Genomic DNA, 18,064 nt, shown 5'->3' on the forward strand with positions numbered 1-18,064 from the left:
AGAATTGATAAATGGGACCTCATGAAACTGAAAACCTTCTGTACAGCAAAGGACATAGTCAATAGGACAAATCCTCAACCCACAGATTAGGAGAAAATCTTCACTAACCCCACATTCAATAGAGGGCTAATATCCAAAATATATTAAGAACTCAAGAAGTTAACCTCCGAAAACCCAAACAACTCAATCAAAAAATGAGGTATACAACTAAAAGAATCAGAACAAAGCCATCTCAAATGGCTGAGAAGTACTTAAATGTTCAAAGTCCTTAGTCATCAGGGAAATGCAAATCAAAATGACCCTTATACCAATCAGAATGGGCAAAGATAAAAAACCCAGGTGATAGCACATGTTGGCGAGGATGTGGAGAAAGAACACTCCTCCATTGCTGGTGGGATTGCAAGCTAGTGGTTTTCTAAAATTGTTTTTGTTCAAAAATATTTCTTACTAGAATTTGCCATTTGTGAACAAGAAACACAGGATTAAGTAGCTGAATGGTTAAGAAGATGAATGTGTAAGGTTAGCTCTGGCAGGATTATTTGTTTCTAGAAGAAATGACCTCATTTTAAAAATTCACAGAATCTTAAGACTTGATAAATTTGAAGAGTGCTTCATACTATTTGTCATCTGTCTGTCTATGTATCTATCCATCTATGTATCTATCTATCATCTATCTATCTATCTATTGTATTTCCTGTTATAGTGTGTGTGTGTGCGTGTATGTGTGTGTGTGTGTGTGTGTGTGTGTGTGCTTCATGAAGGATAATGACATAGGTAAATATTGCATTTATCCTTTCCATTCATCCCTTCCTGCTTTTCTGATTCCACCACTTTCTGTAGAAAGTTCTTTAATACTACCTTTGATCTTTAAGGCAGGACTTGTGTCTGACTAACAATAATAGAAAATACTCATCTAAAGTATTTTCTAAAAAAGTTGACATGAATGTGAAGGTTGTGTAGGGTGAGAATGAGTAAAACAGGAAACTGTATTAGACTGGTTCACACTGTATACATGTGTTGGCATATAGTGATCCCCATTAACTTGTACACAGAATACAAAGAATAGTATGAAAACTTCTCATACAGGAAAAATGTTTCAATCATATCTTTCAGTCTTAAGCAATAATTAGATAACTCTTGGCATTTCAAGCAATTGTGGCTCATGAGCATCTTTTTATAGATTTATTGATGTGATTTTGCTATATTTAAAGTATATAAATCATGAGTTCTTATATATGCACAGATACATGCAATTATAGCATTTTTCTTCTCTTAAATCATCTTATGAATCTTTATCCTTTACCCTTTCACTTTGCCATCCTTAATGCTTTGATCTCCTAATGTGTTTTCCTTAAGACTGTCATCACCCTTAGTATACAGTGATGTGTATTTCATAGAGAAACTTAAATGCTTTATGTTTTTATTTCCTTTTACTATTCCTGAGTTAAGATTTATTTATATGCTGTACAAAAGCTTCTTGTTGCATCTGTCTTTGCAAATATTTTTTTGTTCTGTGCATTTTCTTTTTACTTTCTCGAGTGTATTCTTGGAAGCATGAACTTGCTTTATTTATTTTCTGTTGTCTTTTATTGCTCATATGTTTGAGGCAGTATTTAAGCATCCTTTTCATGAAGGTTTGTTGCTATGTTTTCTCTTAAGAGTTTTATAGTTTTAGATTTTAAGGTCTTTGGACCGTTGATTAACATTGGGTTAAGTTTTTTTTTTTTGTGGTTTCAGGTAATAGTCTTATTTTCTCCTTTGTCCTTTCTTTCTCTTTCCCTCCCTCTCCTCCTCTTCCCTGGTTTCTCTGGTTAGTCCATTGTTGCTTATTGAAAAACTTTCTTCCTTTTGCCTTGACACTTGCCAGAAGTCAATTCTCTATAGACACATGTAGGATTTTTATTGCTGTTGTTTTCTCTTGTTTGTTATTTTTATCTGTATGCCAATATGGCACAGTTTTGGTTTTGATTACTTTGTTGTGAGTGTAGAAATAGAGACCTCTGAATCATAAACTGTCCCTTCCTCCATCCTCACAAGATTCTTTTTACTATTCTGGGTTTCTCCCAATTCTGTATGAATTTGAGAGTTAGTGTACTACTTTTTGCAAAGAAGTCACCAGGGATTCTGGGAGAGATTACTCTGAATCTGTTGCATAATACAGGTTGTATTAAAAATCTCAGTATTATGTATTCTGGTTCATAGATAACAGATTTTTATTTAGGATTTTAGTTTCTTTCAGTTGTATTTTGTAGTTACTTTTACAGCAGAAAAATCTGAGTCTTTCTTTAAAAAAATTCCTCAGTAATTTTTGATGACATTATAGAGGGATTATTTTCTTAGTTTCATTTTTCGATTATTCATTATTAGTACAGGATATAATTGATTTTTATATATTTATATCATCTTGTGCATCTTTGAAGAAAATATTAGTTCCAGTAGTATTTTCTGTATGCAAGAGTATGTCATCTGTGAATAAATAGTTTTATTTCTTCTCTTTCTATCTAGATGCCCTATATATCTTTTTCTTGCCTAAATGCCCTGGCTAGAACCTCCACGCAGTGTTGAATAGAAGTGGTGAGTTGAGACTTTGTCTTATTTCTGATCTTCATGGCTAAGCGTTTTTGATCTTTTATGAAGCAATACCATAGTCAGCTGTCAGTTTTCATTGGTGTCCTTTATGAAGATATACAATTCTCTTCAAGTATACTTATTTTTTTTTCTCATGAAAAATAAAATTGTCTTTTTCTCATTTGTTAAACTAATTGTTCAGTGTTTTTAATTTTTTTGATAAGATATTCATATTGGTCGATTTTTCCCCATTGTGTCTGCTTTTTATTGGTTGCATTGATTTCACTTTATCAAAATGTCTGTCCTCTGTCTTTCTGACTATCCATTTATCTAATCTAAGATATGATATTTGAATATATTACTGGGTTTACTTTGAGAGTACTTCATGGATACTCTTTGTCTCCGTATTCCAAAATCATTGATCTATAGTTTCTTGTTATGCATTTGGTTTGGCTGTCACTAGTATTGATTTTGAGAAAAATCAGTTTAGGAATGTTTTTGCATGTTCTTAATTTGTGCATAATGTTAAGAATTGGTATTAACGTTTTTTAAAGATTCAGTAGAAGTTATCAGTAGAATTTAATTTTTCCATAAATTGCTTGGCTGACAACAAATTCTGAATCTTGTCTTTCTGTGGCCTGGTTTTGGCCACTAATCATCCTTTCCCTTGCTAGCAGTTTATACAGATGATCTGTAAGTCCATGAGTTAGTTTTTCAATGTTGTATCTTTGTAATGCATAATTCATTCTAGTCTCCCTCCCCCCACTCCCCTTTTAAACCAGCTAAGGTTTTAAAGTCTTTGGGTTTTCTTGATTCTCTCTATTGTTTTTCAGTGCTGTAGTTCATTTATTTGTGCTCAGGGCTTACTATTTTCTTTGCATGTCTGCTTTTCCTTTTTTGTTACCTTAAGGTTGAAAATGAAATTGATCTGAATACTTTTTAAAAGGGAATGTATGACCATAAATTTCCTTTTAAGCACTGTTTTAACTACATTTCATAAAATATACTCTGAATTTACTCATGATTTTTTCATGCTTGACATACTTGATCATATCTACTTCCAGCTGTCTATCCTAAAGTATATATATTTTCATGAATTTTGGATCAATTGGTTATTATTTTTGTTATTTAATTAGCACATATTTGAGAATTTTTCAAATTGTCTTATTATGATTTTTAGTTTCATTTTATTGTGTTTACTGAACATACTTTGGATTACTTCTCTTTTGGGATGTATTGAGGCTTATCTTGAAGCCTGTAATATGACTTGGTGAATATACTTGCTACTAATGCTGAACACTTATGTTACTGTTACTTATAGTTGCTGTTGCAAACACTGACCTATTTGTTGTGGAATATGTTGTGGGTGTTGATAGTGAATGGACTCTCAGGAGTAGAGTACTATGGTTTCAGTATGGATTGTGTCCTCAGAGGTTTAAGTGGTAAAGGTTGGGTCACCAGAGTAATGTTGGTGTGGAGTAAGACTGAGAAGTCTTGAGGAATTAAGAATATGGGAGCCAGATCCATGTCTCCTTGACTGTATCTGTTGCTTCACATACTGAATTATTGTAACAGTGGTCTTGTCTGGCAGAATCCTTTTGTGATCTGCTACTCACATTGGAAGGCATAGTGCTGCCAGAACTTCAGCACAACACAAATTCCTTTCTTCCCTAAGTTAGTAGCCCTAGTTATTGTGTTAAGTAATGTTATCTATTCATGTACATGCTGCCTGCATGGCTTTGTACCTGACATTTCAATAAATATTTGTGTTGGGGGGGGGAACAGAATAAATGACTTCTACCAATGCATAAAAGAACTTTTGAAATTGGAAGCAAGAAAAGCTGAAAAACGAGTCAGAATTGATATCAGGGATACCTCAAAAGCTATGGATAGTTTTACAGTTAGTGCTCAGATGAAAGACCAGTGACTTTGGAAAGAAAAACATCAGTGGCCTAGATTCATGCAAGATGTAACGTCTTAGAAACTGTTCTCTGGTGAGAGGACGTTAGGAAGTTTTAAGTTTTCAATATCTTGTTCAAAGGCAAATTAATAGGTGTTATTGAAAACATTATATCTTACAAAATAAAGCATTCTAATCCCTTCTTAGAATGATTATCATCATAGAAACAGTCTTTACTGTATTCGTTCATAGCTTTTACTAAGATAAGTACTTAATATTCTTAATATATACTAAATGCTTCATATATATGATTTCTGAAAGTGATTTTATTTCCTTGATACATTTCCAATAAAACTACACTATTTTCTATGTGAATGTATATTTGTTTTTACTGCCCATTGTTTCCTAGATTGGAAATTAGAAATTGGATTTCCTAGGTTGCTATTGGTTTATTAATCTGAAGAGAAATATTTCAGTGCTTAATAAATACTCAAGATTTTATAGGATGCTTCTTATTAGCTGCTTATTGTACCATGGCTAAAATATGGATCCTGTGTTAATCTTTTCTGATCATTTGTCTGTCTTTAGTTTAACATGTGTCAATATTTCTTTTTGTTACTTAAGAGTTATTATGTAGGTACAGTTATATTTCTTATTCTTGTTGGTATTAACCATTTTTTCAGATGTCTAGAGAGCTCATAATATTTTAAAAGTCCTAGCATTTGAAGGGGTTAAACTTCAATATGTCATCATCAACACCAAAAAATCCTGATCTTTTTCTTACAAGGGTGTCTTACTATTCAGGCTGACCTAAATGAAACCTGTGATCCCTTCTGAGTAACTGTGATTTAGGCATACACCCCTAGATCTGCTAGTTGGTTTGTTTATCTCTGTTCATAGACTCATAATACCTTTCTGTAAAATATTACACTTATGTTCAGATTCAGGTAGGTATTACTTCAAACATAGTTTTTCTATTATCTGTGTAATGTAGGATAATTTATGTAAGTTTCCTCAGTTTAGGTGTTATAAATCAAATAATGCTAGTACTTGAATATGAAAAGATTATTAGGCCAGATTTTATAGTTGCTTATTATAGTTTTGACATATAATAAATGTTTCTATCCTACTGATACTTTAGAATTGGTAAGACAGGATCATTCTTCATATTTCATCTTGCTTTATTTTCCTTTTGCTTATATAACTTCACTAAGAAGCAAAAATTTTTATATTTATAAATCATACACTCACCAGGAGTTTTTGTCTTATGACTTTGTATATGGATTCTAAAACAACAAAATTCGGTTAATTTAACTTCCTCACATGAGAATTTAAGAGTGTAACAATCTGGAAAAAAATATATATATATATGCATGATCTCAGCTCATATTTGAGGATGTCTGGTCCTTTCCAAAAGAAAAAGTTTTGAATCCTAATTGTAAGTCTCTGACTCCTAAAATTTGCTCTTATTCCATGACTGAAATTTTTGAAAACTCTTGTATAGGAAAGTAATATGTGTATGAAGACTTTTTTGAACTGTGTTTTAGATTTCAGATTTATTCTGTATTTAAAATACATGTAAAATTTAGTATTCATTCATGATTATTTAAAATCTTTTTCTAAGTCTAAAATGACAACAGTTCCAGTAAGCTAGGTAGCTAATAACCTATGGTCTTTGTAAAAACCAGAAAAATGTTGACAAGTAAACTAAATCCTAGAATTTAATTTTATCACACCAAGAAAACTACAAATAATAATTTTGTGTGATGTAGAGTTATGTATTCAAATTATAATTGTTTTTAAATCAAGTCTCTGAGGGACTAGGCACATCCTCCCCCATTGAGGCCAGAAGAAGCTGTCTATTTAGGGGTGTGGGATCTACAGGCCAGCAGGCAGGCAACAGGCACTCTTTCCAGTTTGGGGGACCTGTAAGAAGACCAAGCTGCTCATCTGCTACATAGTGCAGGGGCCCTCGGTCCAGCCTGTGCTTGCTATTTGGTTAGTAGTTGAGGCTCTGGGAGCTCCCAAGGGTCCAGATTAGTTTGACTCTGTTGGTCTTACTATGGAGTCCCTGTACTCTTCAGGTCCCTCAATCTTTCTCTCAACTCTTCGGTAAGTCTTGGTATTCATCTAATGCTTGGGTGTGAATCTCTACATCTCTTTGGGTGGAGCCTCTCAGAGGACTTTAGGCTAGATTCCAATCTGCAAGAATAATGGAATATCATTAATAGTGTCATTTCTTGCCCATGGGATGAATCTCAGTTTGGGGTAGTCATTGGTTGGCCATTCCCTCAGTCTCTGCTCTATCTTTTTTGTCTCTGCATATATTTTAGGCAGGACATACTTTGGGCCAATGGCTTTGTGGGTGCATTGCTGTCCTTACTCTTCCACTTGGAGTCCTGCCTGGCTATAGGAAGTGGCCACTTAAGCATCTAGATCCCACTGCTAGGAATCTCAACTAGAGTCACTCCCATAGACTCTCTAGGGCCTCTCCCCATCCCTGATCTCTGGCATCTCCTAGAGATTACACACCCCCAACCCCAGTCAATCGCCCTTCTCTCTCCCCTGCTTTTTCTACGTATGATCTCCTCCTCTCCTCTCCCTGTCCTCCCCCAACCCCCATTTCCCTCCTTCCATTGATCTCAGATTGCATGTCCTTTTGGGTCTGGGTCACCTCATTCTGGATGATATTTTCTAGTTCTATCCATTTGCCTATGAAATTCATGTTGTTCTTGTTTTTAATGGGTGAGTAGTATTCCACTGTGTAGATTTAACACATTTTCTGTAGCCATTCTTTAGTTGAGAACATGTTTCCAGTTTCTGGCTATTACGAATATGGCTGCTATGAAGATAGTTGAGAATTTCTTTTACAAGTTGATTCTTTTCTTAAATCTTATTTATTACATATGATTAATTTGACTTTATCATTTTGCTGCATAGAATTTTAATATGTAAAGGTTCATTTTGTTATTTTCTTTTAAAGCTATTTGAATTGCTGGGACCTGAAGGACTTGATCTGATTGAGAAGCTACTCCAGAACAGAATTACTATTGTAGATCGATTTCTTAATTCCTCGAGTGATCATAAGTTTCAGGTTCTTCAAGGTAAGAGTCTGGTAGTAATTGTATTTTAAAAGAAAAATCTGTGGGCATTGGGTAGTACTAAGTGGACTTAATGAGTTATCTGAAAAACATGAAGTTTGGAGGCAGGCATGTTTGGGAGGCTATGGGGGAAGTTGGAGGAGAGAATTGAGGAATAAATACAATCATACTTCTTTATAGCTCTATAAAATTTAAGAGTAAGTAACATTTAAAAAGAAAGATTTGTTGGTTAAAAAATTATAAGTGCTTTTAGTACTCTTTTCTTGTAATATTACTGATGCCGTTTATATAAAATAGAGACATAGAAGTGTTCATGAAACAAATGTGTGACACAATTGTACACCACATGGTAACACCCTGTAAACTCTATGTGTACAGGTAAGACCAGTGACAGTCACTTTCACAACTTCCATGTAACTATCACTTTAAAAAAATATATCTGGAATACCATGTATTGTATGTATTTTAAGCCCCCACCACTATCAGCACTATGGAGAATAATAAAGTAAAAGCTACCTGCAACTTGACATGGGGTTACCAGACGTAGGTTTCAAGTAGTAAAATGAAAATGAAACTTCTTGACACTTTTAGTCAAATCTATCTTTCTAGCCTTATTAATAGGGATTTTAAAAACTCATAAGCATATGGAATTATATGTCATTAATTATGGAGCTTATGAAATTAATACCTCTCTCGGTGTTGAGTTCACTGTGCTTACTTTTTTTTTCCATGTCATTTTTTTTTCCCTTCTGGCGATGCCTCCTAAAGGTCAAGACAAAAAAGGCTTTGATTAATACCAAAATTATCAGGGTCCAGCCTCAACACAGGATCAGAGTTCTCATCTGGGAGGAAGGATATCTGGAAGGCGCATAATAAATAGGCACAGACTACTTTTTGGGTACAAACTGGCAGTCAATTTTTTAAGACTTAAAGTTGCTTTCTTTCCTCTCTCACTCTGTTCTTGCTCACTTGCTTGCAGCTTGAGGCTGCACACATGCTGCATTCTCTTGTGCACTCTGATTTCTTCCTGTTCATTCTTCTTTTCTCAAATTCACAGTCCTCAGACAGCTCATACACCCCATATGCACTCTCCTTTCACTCACACATACTCTCCATACACACCTCACATTCTCTCTTCACTCACTCTTCACACTCTCTCTCACATTCTCTCTACTCACTCTCCACTCACCTCATGTACACCTCATGGGCATCTCACTCTCACCTCACTCACTCTCCACGTGCTCTCCACTTGCTCTCCACATGCTCTCCACATGCTTTTCACATGTTCTCCACATGATCTCCACATGCTCTCCACATGCTCTTCACCTGCTCTCTTGGCTATTTCTTGCCTCAGTCTTTTGTTAGTACTCCAAAAGCAGGTAGAAAAAAAAGACATTGTATTGCCAAATCAAATTGAAAAGAATAACCACATCCCACAAAGAATCAAGAATTACAATTGTTCCCCAAAGTTTCAAGCTTCCCTTATTCCAAGGCCTGTGGCCAAAATAATAATTCCAAACTTATTATTTAAACTTTAACTTTTGACTTACTATACTTCAGAGCTCAGAGCTCCGAGGTCAGCTACTTGTATTTTCCTGTGACGCTCTAATGATAAATGACATGGGTAAGCTGCCAGGCAGTGGCCAGAAAGAATCACGTTAACCCTTAACTCAGCAGTTCCTGCTCAGTAGCTTTCTGCTTCTGTAAGTTGCACACAATGAGTCTCCTCTCCTAAGAGTTCCAGTGTTTTGACTTGGTTTTACTAGTATAAGATATATGTATCCTATACTTTTTCATTCATAAACCACTCTTAAATATTGTGCAAAATTTATTTTGCAACTTTAATATTGGGGTGCCAGTGTTGGCTCTATTTCATTTTGTAATAATTTCTTCAAACTTTCTTTGCAAGTCAAACATTAATCCGGAACTACCATTGTACAGTTATCATATTGTTTCCAACATGAGAACACACAGCATGTACCTGGACCATTAGGATTATGCTGTGCTGTGCCCCTATGCCACAACTTTTAATTGTTTAAGAATCATTACATCAAGAAACATCTAGTTTCACAGAATTCACCAGAGCAGAAAGAGAAAGAAGTAAGAAAGTCAGATATAATAGACTAATTATGCACACCAAGGCCAACTAAAAACCAGTCATGCTCAAATGAAATATATACAGCTGTTGTCCAGGGCTAAGACTTGGAGAAACAGGAACAACTGTTTTTTACAAAGGGCTGCTGCAGGCTACTGACATGTCTCCATCCCGGCCTACATGTGTCCCCTGGAGGGATGTGTCTCCTTCTCAAGGTCCCAGACAGAATCCTTTTTCACAAGGAGCTGCCATGGGCTTCTGAAATGTCTCCATCCTGGCCTACTTCTAGTAGTCCCTGCCATGTTATGCTGTCCCCAGCACAAAATTATTTATCAAATTCCTCTAATCCTCATAGATGTTCTAAGAAGGCTGGAATTGCATTAAGATTGTTTGAACCTTGATCGTCTTTGGCAAGTTCTTCTCTGACATTCATATGCTCCTCTCTCACCAGTCCACCTTGAGGAGCTAACAGTATTTAGGCAGACTTTTGTTAAGTTGGATTTTTGTTTTGTGCTTAAGCAGTAGGATAACAGCAGCAGCACCAAAAACTGTTCCCAGAAGTCTTTTTCCTGCAATTCATCTGTGAGTTCCCTATACTACATGATTTAAGCTGTGAAACCTCAGTCCAGCATCAGGTTGGTGTGACAGTCTCAGGCTTAGGGAAACTGATTCCACCTAAGTCCAGCATCAGATTGGCATGACAGTCTCAGGCTTAGGAAAAATGATTCTAGGCTTGATTAGATTTGAATCAAGGCTGAAGACGTAAATGTGAAATAAAACTGTGAACCTTCATTTTAAAGTTCATTTAATTCCTAGATTGGATCAATATATATTTAGGTGGTATTGAAGATAGTAAACTTAATTTAAATCTCAGAATTCAAATGATTATGAGTTTTACATTAAACCAGCATTTCATAAATGTACTTCTAAAGCATTGTAATGTGTAATATTTTAAGCAGTAAATAGTTTCTTGGTACCCATAACCAAGTAATAGCTAGTTTAGAATTTAGAGATGGGATTTTTATTGCTATAAGAGAATTACATTTAAATTTGTAGGTATTTGATATAAAGCAGATCTAACAGTTTTGGAAATTTATTGTTGCCTTTAATATTTCTTCTAGAGGATAGATGGTTTGTATCCATAGTAAAAGAAAAAATCTATAGAATTTCTGCCTCAGTATAGTTCCATTTGAAAAAATTTGTTTCTACTTTATTAATAATTGGATGAATTATCTTTCTGAAATTTAAGTGTTTTGTTTTGTCTTTTATTTAGTTTTTTGCACTAAACTTAGTTGAGGCTTGATAAAGCACTCCAGCTGTTTTAACTGCAGACTGGTTTTTTTGTTTTGTTTTTAAATAAAACTGCCACTGCTTCTAATGTAAAGTTCTCTGTATCTTAAAGGAAGTTATGAAGTCACTGCTATAAATTTAAGAACACCAAGGTAGTGTTCATGTTCTCTATACTGGCCTTAAACATAAGATCTACAGTGTTGAATTGGAGGCAGCTTCTTGGTGCACTGCGCAGCCTCAGTCCACAAATAGTGGATCTAATTGTTTTGTCATATAATGAATAAATGTCTACTAAAAAATAAGACAGGAAGTCAGTGGATTTTATTGTTAAACTTGTAAACCATGTTACATTGATAATGTTTTAGTTCTTTCAAAAGGTTGAAAGCTTCAATTTTGGAAATGTGGATTTTTGAATGGACAGAAGTAACTTAGCCAAACTACCATTGTGTTTGGAACTAAAGAATATACCTTTCAATAAAATTATTGGATGTTAAAAAAAAAAGATTGTTAGAAACTTGGACATTAGGAATTTAGCCATTTGGTGTGGGGGACCTCTATCATGAGGATACTTGTGAATTAAAGTCTTCCTTTAAGACTTGGTTTTGTTATTACTTTTTTATTTTTGAGAGAAAGTAGATGAAGTTTGGGATAAGGGGATATCAAAAGGAGATGGAGAAAGACAAACAATATGATCAGTATATTATGTAAAAATTTTTAAAAATTAAAAAGGTTTTATCTAAAATACAGATTAAATTAGTCTATGCTGTTATGTAACTCTCCTTTGAAAATTACCTAAAATTCTTTTCTGGAATAATTAGGCTTTATAAGAACATAAACTTTTACTTTATTCTTTAGTAACATTTTATACGACAGTTGTTTTTACAGTTATTTTTTTTTCTGCTTGTCGGTCTTTACAACCAAAGAAATTACAACCAAAGCACAACAAAAAGAAAATCGATTCATTTAAGCATTTAAAACTGGCTTTAAAAAATCATGATTGTTATTTACTGTGTTCAGTTTTATAGATTTGTAGTGTATGTTGATTGAAACTTTAAAATTTTTCATTGAGTTACATATATTTTCTTACAGTTTTAGTCTTCTTAGGATGATGACAAGTATGTATAACTATTTTGTTGCTATCAGTTTCTCAAATATCAGTTACACTAAGACATAACACTTGGGTTATTTAAAGTATGGCTTCACATATCTAAGTGCTTTAGCAGTCAACTCTGAATAGCATTACTCACTTTCTTGAAACATCATATGTGTCTTGCTGACTTGTTTTGTTGCAGTCAATTTCACTTTTCCTTTACTTCTCAGTACATGGGAAAGCTTTCAGTATATGGATTTTTGACATTGAAAAGTTAATTAAAAAGTCTGTTATATTACAAAGAAAGTATGGTATATAAGACAAATCGGGAAATATTTTACTTAGAGCCATGGCATTTCAGCTTAATGTAGACGAAATTCTTATTTTATACTTTTGAAAATATTTTTCTTTCTAATGCTGATAAATCCCCATTATAGTTTATTTCAGATGATTGAGAATTTGATTGCTTATTCTAAGTCATGTAAGGATGCAGTGTCTGCAAAGTTTCAAGATTTGACTAAACATGACTTTGAACCACGTTTTTCTTTCTTGGTGCTTTGTTTAATACCTTCTCTGATCTGCTTTGAATTTTGCCATTTGATAAATAACTTGTGCCTGTGCTCAGAGTATGGACCAAGTCTCATTTGGCATTTTCTTCCGAGGCTAGTTGTTGTAATTCCTCGATGCTGTAAATGCCTACTGACTTGACTCCTTTTACTGACAGTTCTTTCATCTCCTTTAGGACTGTAGATACTAAGAAAGAGTTTGATTACACACAGAAGCCAATCCTCTTGGGAAACCATACTGAATATTAAGTTCTACACACACCACACACCTAATTCATACTTCATAAACAATGAATTTTGGCTGATCTATTCCTCGTCTGTTGCTGTAAGAGGGTAGACAGGACTGTTGCTCTGACCATTCTCTGTGGATATTTCCTGAGTTATGAAAAGTAGTAAATGTATAACAACCTAGTATAGCAAAGTTAGTTCTTTAGGACAAAGTTGTATTTAATACGTAGCAGATTGTTATTTCATCACATAATGGTAAACAACAACTAAAATTTATAATTATATACTTGAAATAATATGAACATACTATTTCAAAACTGAAACTTAATTTTTGCATTCCCGATATTATATCAAAAATTATATGATCCCAGCATCATTACAGTGTTGAATCTTGTAGAAGTAAAATTTGCTTACTTTTGTTTAGTATGCAATATTATGTAGAGATCATTAAAGTATATAATTGAGTAAACCAGCTATAAAAGGTGATTTGTTAGAGAATTGGATTCTGTTATGTTTTTATAGCACTGCAAAATAATTTTCATAAAGGTGAAGTCATATCTGAAATTTATAATTCATTATATATTTGTAATTATTTCACAGATAGTTGTAAAAAAATTTTAGGAGAGAATTCAAAGCCTAATTATGGATGTCAAGTCACTATTCAATCTGAACAAGAAAAACAATTAATGAAACAATATCGACGTGAAGAAAAAAGAATTGCCAGGCGAGAAAAAAAGGCTGGAGAAGATGGGGAAATTTCTGGAGAAGGAATTTTGCCTTTTGATCCTAAGGAACTCCGGATACAGAGGTAGTAAACAACAGATACTGAAAACATGCAAGTGATACAGTTTACTGGTCATTGATTTTCAGAATTTTAGTAATTTGGTGATTCTCTTTAAAACAGATTATCTATGATAAGAAAAGTAATTACTCTTTAACTAGAATGAGTCTTGGTTGTATTCATACAATGAGACATTTCACTTACAGCTGTGACTAGTCTAAGTCAGTTAAGTTGCATGAAGGCTACATGGATATAGTTTGATATCTGTTTCTCTTTTCAATTTAATGATACTATTTTCATGTTGTTTATAAATAGAAAAATAAAAATGATCAATGTAGTCATTTAAATCACAGTCAGTTTTCAACCTGTGGACTGTGACCCCTTTGGCAAACCTCTGTCTCCAAAAATATTTACATTATGATAAATAACAATAGCAAAATTAGTTTTATCGTAGCAATCAAACAGTCTTATCATTGGGATCACCACAAGGTTGAGAACCACTGATGTAAATATTTAAACATTGAAAAAGTAATTTATTCCTTTTAAACATCTTTATGTTGTAAAAATTAATTATAAAATACAGTACTAAGTCATCCTTATTAATTGTGTTAAAGTAGCACCTGGAAATATACTTAATACCTATTTACTTTGCCTAAACTTTCTTGGTGGCTAATATCTCCCATTTTTTAATTCAAATTCTACTATTTTTAAATGGGAGTATTTGAAATAACAATTAATGTGACATTTTATTAGTATATGGCTTCATTTTTAAAATAATATCAATTCTGGCCTTTTTTTTTTTTTTAATTTACAGAGAACATGCACTTCTGAATGCTAGAAGTGCCCCAATTTTGGGAAGGCAGAGAGACATGGAGGTTGAAAAAATCCGTTATCCTCATGTTTATGATTCCCAGGCTCAGGCCCGAGAAACATCAGCATTCATAGCTGGTGCCAAGGTATGTCATTGAATATAACCACTTTTGGAAACAGGTAGTTTCTGAGGAAATGACAGCATAGAGTTTTCCTTGTGTCCTTAAATATATTACTAGTGGATGCAGTATGCTAAATTATATGTTAAAACAGAAGGAAAACTGGGATATTGTAGTATATCCTAAGTTCCTGAAATGTTTTCCACATTTAGAACATATTTAACTTTTTAGGTTGATTTAGTTTGTATTTATGAGTTGTATCCATTGTATAACTGACTAAACTTACAACTGTACTACATATTTTTCTCATTATGAGAGTATATTTGTCCTCAAGAACACTGTGTAGCTGATGTGTACTTCACATACTGTGCTCTGTGCATCCCATGAGATGCATGACTCCTGAATGTTTTATGGGTATGGATTACATTTGTTTTTGTTTGATTTAGATTTATTTCCTCTAAATTAGCTGGATTTATTTGGCAGTGCTAAGTTATAAAACCAGCAATATCTTATCTTTGTCTCTGATTTAAAATCTTACCAGAGCAGTTGCCTTTAATGTTTATTATTGGAATTTTATTTTTGATACTTACAGATGATTTTACCAGAAGGAATCCAGAGAGAGAATACTAAGCTGTATGAAGAAGTAAGGATCCCCTATAGTGAACCAATGCCAGTTGGGTTTGAAGAAAAACCAGTTTATATCCAAGATTTAGATGAGGTAAGGTGAGCTTTTTGTGTAATAGAAGCTTTGAGTATGCAATTTGTCATTGATCAATACAGTTAAGAATATAGATAACTGGTTGCTTAAGAAGTGTACTATTGGACTATACATGGTGAAAATATGTGAGTTCCTTTGTACATGAAACACATTCATATATGTCTTCCCATTACATATGTTATCTTGTGTTCATTTTGGTCACTTTAGCTAACTTTGCATGTATGTGTTCACGTGTTTGTATTTATGCATATGTAAGTACAAGTTCAAGTGCTTGCATGTTTGCATGTGACTATAGAGGTCAGAAATGAATGTTATATATATTTTTCTAGTACTGTTTACCTTATATTTTGAGATGGGGTCTTTCACTGAAGCTAGTGATTTTGTCAGTGGAACAGAAAAATTATTAATGTCAACTTCATCAGTTCCTTGGTCTAACCAAGCAAGTGAAAGGATTCTAGGATGAAAAACTAAAAGACATTGAAAAAAGAATTTGAAGAAGTCAAAGGACAGAAAGATCTCCCATGCTCGTGGATAAGTAGAATTTACAGAGTAAAAATGGCCATTCTATCAAAAACAATGTACAGATAGAATCCCCATCACAATTCCAATACAAATTTTCCAAGATCTTGAACTGGTAATTTTCAAGTTCATATGACATAACAAAAAAAAAAGAAAAAGAAAAACAATAGGATGGCTAAACAGTCCTAAATAATAAGAACTGCAGGAAGCATCACTAAAGCTAATTTTAAATTCTAATAGAAATCCATAGTAATAAAAATAGCATTTTATGTCACAAAATCAGAAACATTGATCAGTGGAATCAAATTTAAGATCTAGATGTAAGTCTGGACACTGTGGACACCTGTCAGAAATATTGTGTCCCCTTCCCCTTTTTCCTTTCTGATCAACCTGCCCTTTTGTCCACTAAGCTACTGGCTATCTTGCGGTTCCTCATCTAGAACCAGAAAACAGTAAAGGAAGTGATCATGGACTAAATCCATGAGACAGACTAACCCTTTCCTCCTGTTGCGTCATGTATCTTAGTTATCTTTTTCATAGTAATGAAAAAGTGAATAACACAAAGTTTATTTTGAAAATTACAATGTAGAAGAAAATGATTAAGCAATCCTGACACACAGGATGTAAACCATAATATAAGTGCTGTAGGTGCAAACCTGTGGGAAATGGCAAAGAAGCTTTAAAAAGAAAAACACCAGTGTATCTGGTTTTATGTGGAGGTCCTTTATCCACTTAGATTTGAGCTTTGTACAAGGGGATAAGAATGGATCAATTTTCATTCTTCTACATGTTGTCCTCCAGTTGAACCAGCACCATTTGTTGAAAATGCTGTCCTTTTTCCACTGGACAGTTTTAGCTCCTTTGTCAAAGATCAAGTGACCATAGGAGTGTGGGTTCATTTCTGGGTCTTCAATTCTATTCCATTGATCTTCCTGCCTGTCTCTGTACCAATACCAGGTAGTTTTTATCACTATTGCTCTGTAGTACAGCTTGAGGTCAGGGATGGTGATTCCTCCCGAAGTTCTTTTATTGTTGAGAATAGTTTTCGCTATCCTAGGTTTTTTGTTATTCCATATGAATTTGAGAATTTCCTTTTCTAACTCTGTGAAGAATTGAGTTGGGATTTTAATGGGGATTGCATTGAATCTGTAGATTGCTTTTGGCAAGATGGCCATTTTTATTATATTAATCCTGCCAATCCATGAGCAAGGGAGATCTTTCCATCTTCTGAGATCTTCTTCAATTTCTTTCTTCAGAGACTTGAAGTTCTTGTCATACAGGTCTTTCACTTGCTTGGTTAGATTCACACCAAGGTCCAGCTATACCACTCCTAGGCATATACCCAGAAGGTGCTCAAACATATAACAAGGACATATGCTCAACTATGTTCATAGCAGCCTTATTTATAATAGCCAGGAGCTGGAAAGAACCCAGATGTCCTTCAACTGAGGAATGGATTAAAAAAATGTGGTATATTTACACAATGGAGTATTACTCAGCTATTAAAAACAATGAATTTGAGAGGTTCCTAGGTAAATGGATGGAACTAGAAATTATCATACTGAGTGAGGTAAGCCAATCACAAAAGAACACACATGGTATTCACTCACTGATTATTGGATATTAGCCCAGAACCTTAAAATGCCCAAGATGCAACTCACAGGCCACATGAAGTCCATAAAGAATGAAGACCAAGTGGGGGTGATTCGGTCCTTCTTAGAAGGAGCAACAAAATACTCAAGGGAGCAAATATGGAGACAAAGCGAGGGACAAAAACTGAAGGAGGGGCCGTCTGAAGACCTTTCCACCTGAGTATCCATCCCATGTGCAGTCACCAAAGGTAGATGCTGATGTGGAAGTCAGGAAGTGCATGCTGATAAGAGCCTGATATGGATGTCTCCTCAGAGGTCTTCAAGAGTCTGACATATTCAGAGGCAGATGCTCACAACTAGCCATTGAAGTGATCATGGGGTTCTCAATGGAGGAGTTAGAGTGAAGACTGAAGAAGCTGAAAGGATTTGTGGCCCCATGAGGAGAGCAACAATACCAACCAACCACAGCTCCCAGGGTCTAAACCACCAGCCTGGGAGCACTTATGGAGGGATCCAGGGCCTTAGCTGAATATATAAGAGTGGAGGGCCCTGCTGGGCACAGGTGGAAGATGAGATCCTTGACCTCATGAAGGCTGGACGCCCCAGGGGGTGGGAGTTTTGAGGGTGGGGAGGTGGGAGTGGGGGGGTAGATAGAGGTTACATCCACAAAGAAGAAGGAGGAGGTGT

At 34.5% G+C, this 18,064-nt stretch overlaps 1 protein-coding gene across 2 annotated transcripts in view; it reads left to right on the top strand.

Moving 5' to 3' along the window:
- The window catches only part of Ascc3 (activating signal cointegrator 1 complex subunit 3), a 266,934-nt gene that overhangs the window by 38,730 nt on the left and 210,140 nt on the right, over positions 1 to 18,064 (top strand). For both annotated transcript variants that reach the window (XM_028773626.1, XM_028773627.1), the window contains exons 5-8: positions 7,452 to 7,572; positions 13,439 to 13,646; positions 14,434 to 14,575; positions 15,141 to 15,266. In XM_028773626.1, coding sequence (XP_028629459.1) covers positions 7,452 to 7,572; positions 13,439 to 13,646; positions 14,434 to 14,575; positions 15,141 to 15,266 — 597 coding nt within the window. The remainder of the gene's footprint in view (positions 1 to 7,451; positions 7,573 to 13,438; positions 13,647 to 14,433; positions 14,576 to 15,140; positions 15,267 to 18,064) is intronic.

This window comes from Grammomys surdaster, unplaced genomic scaffold, assembly GCF_004785775.1.
Source record: "Grammomys surdaster isolate TR1022 unplaced genomic scaffold, NIH_TR_1.0 232, whole genome shotgun sequence".
In the NCBI taxonomy this organism is placed as follows: Eukaryota; Metazoa; Chordata; class Mammalia; order Rodentia; family Muridae; genus Grammomys; species Grammomys surdaster.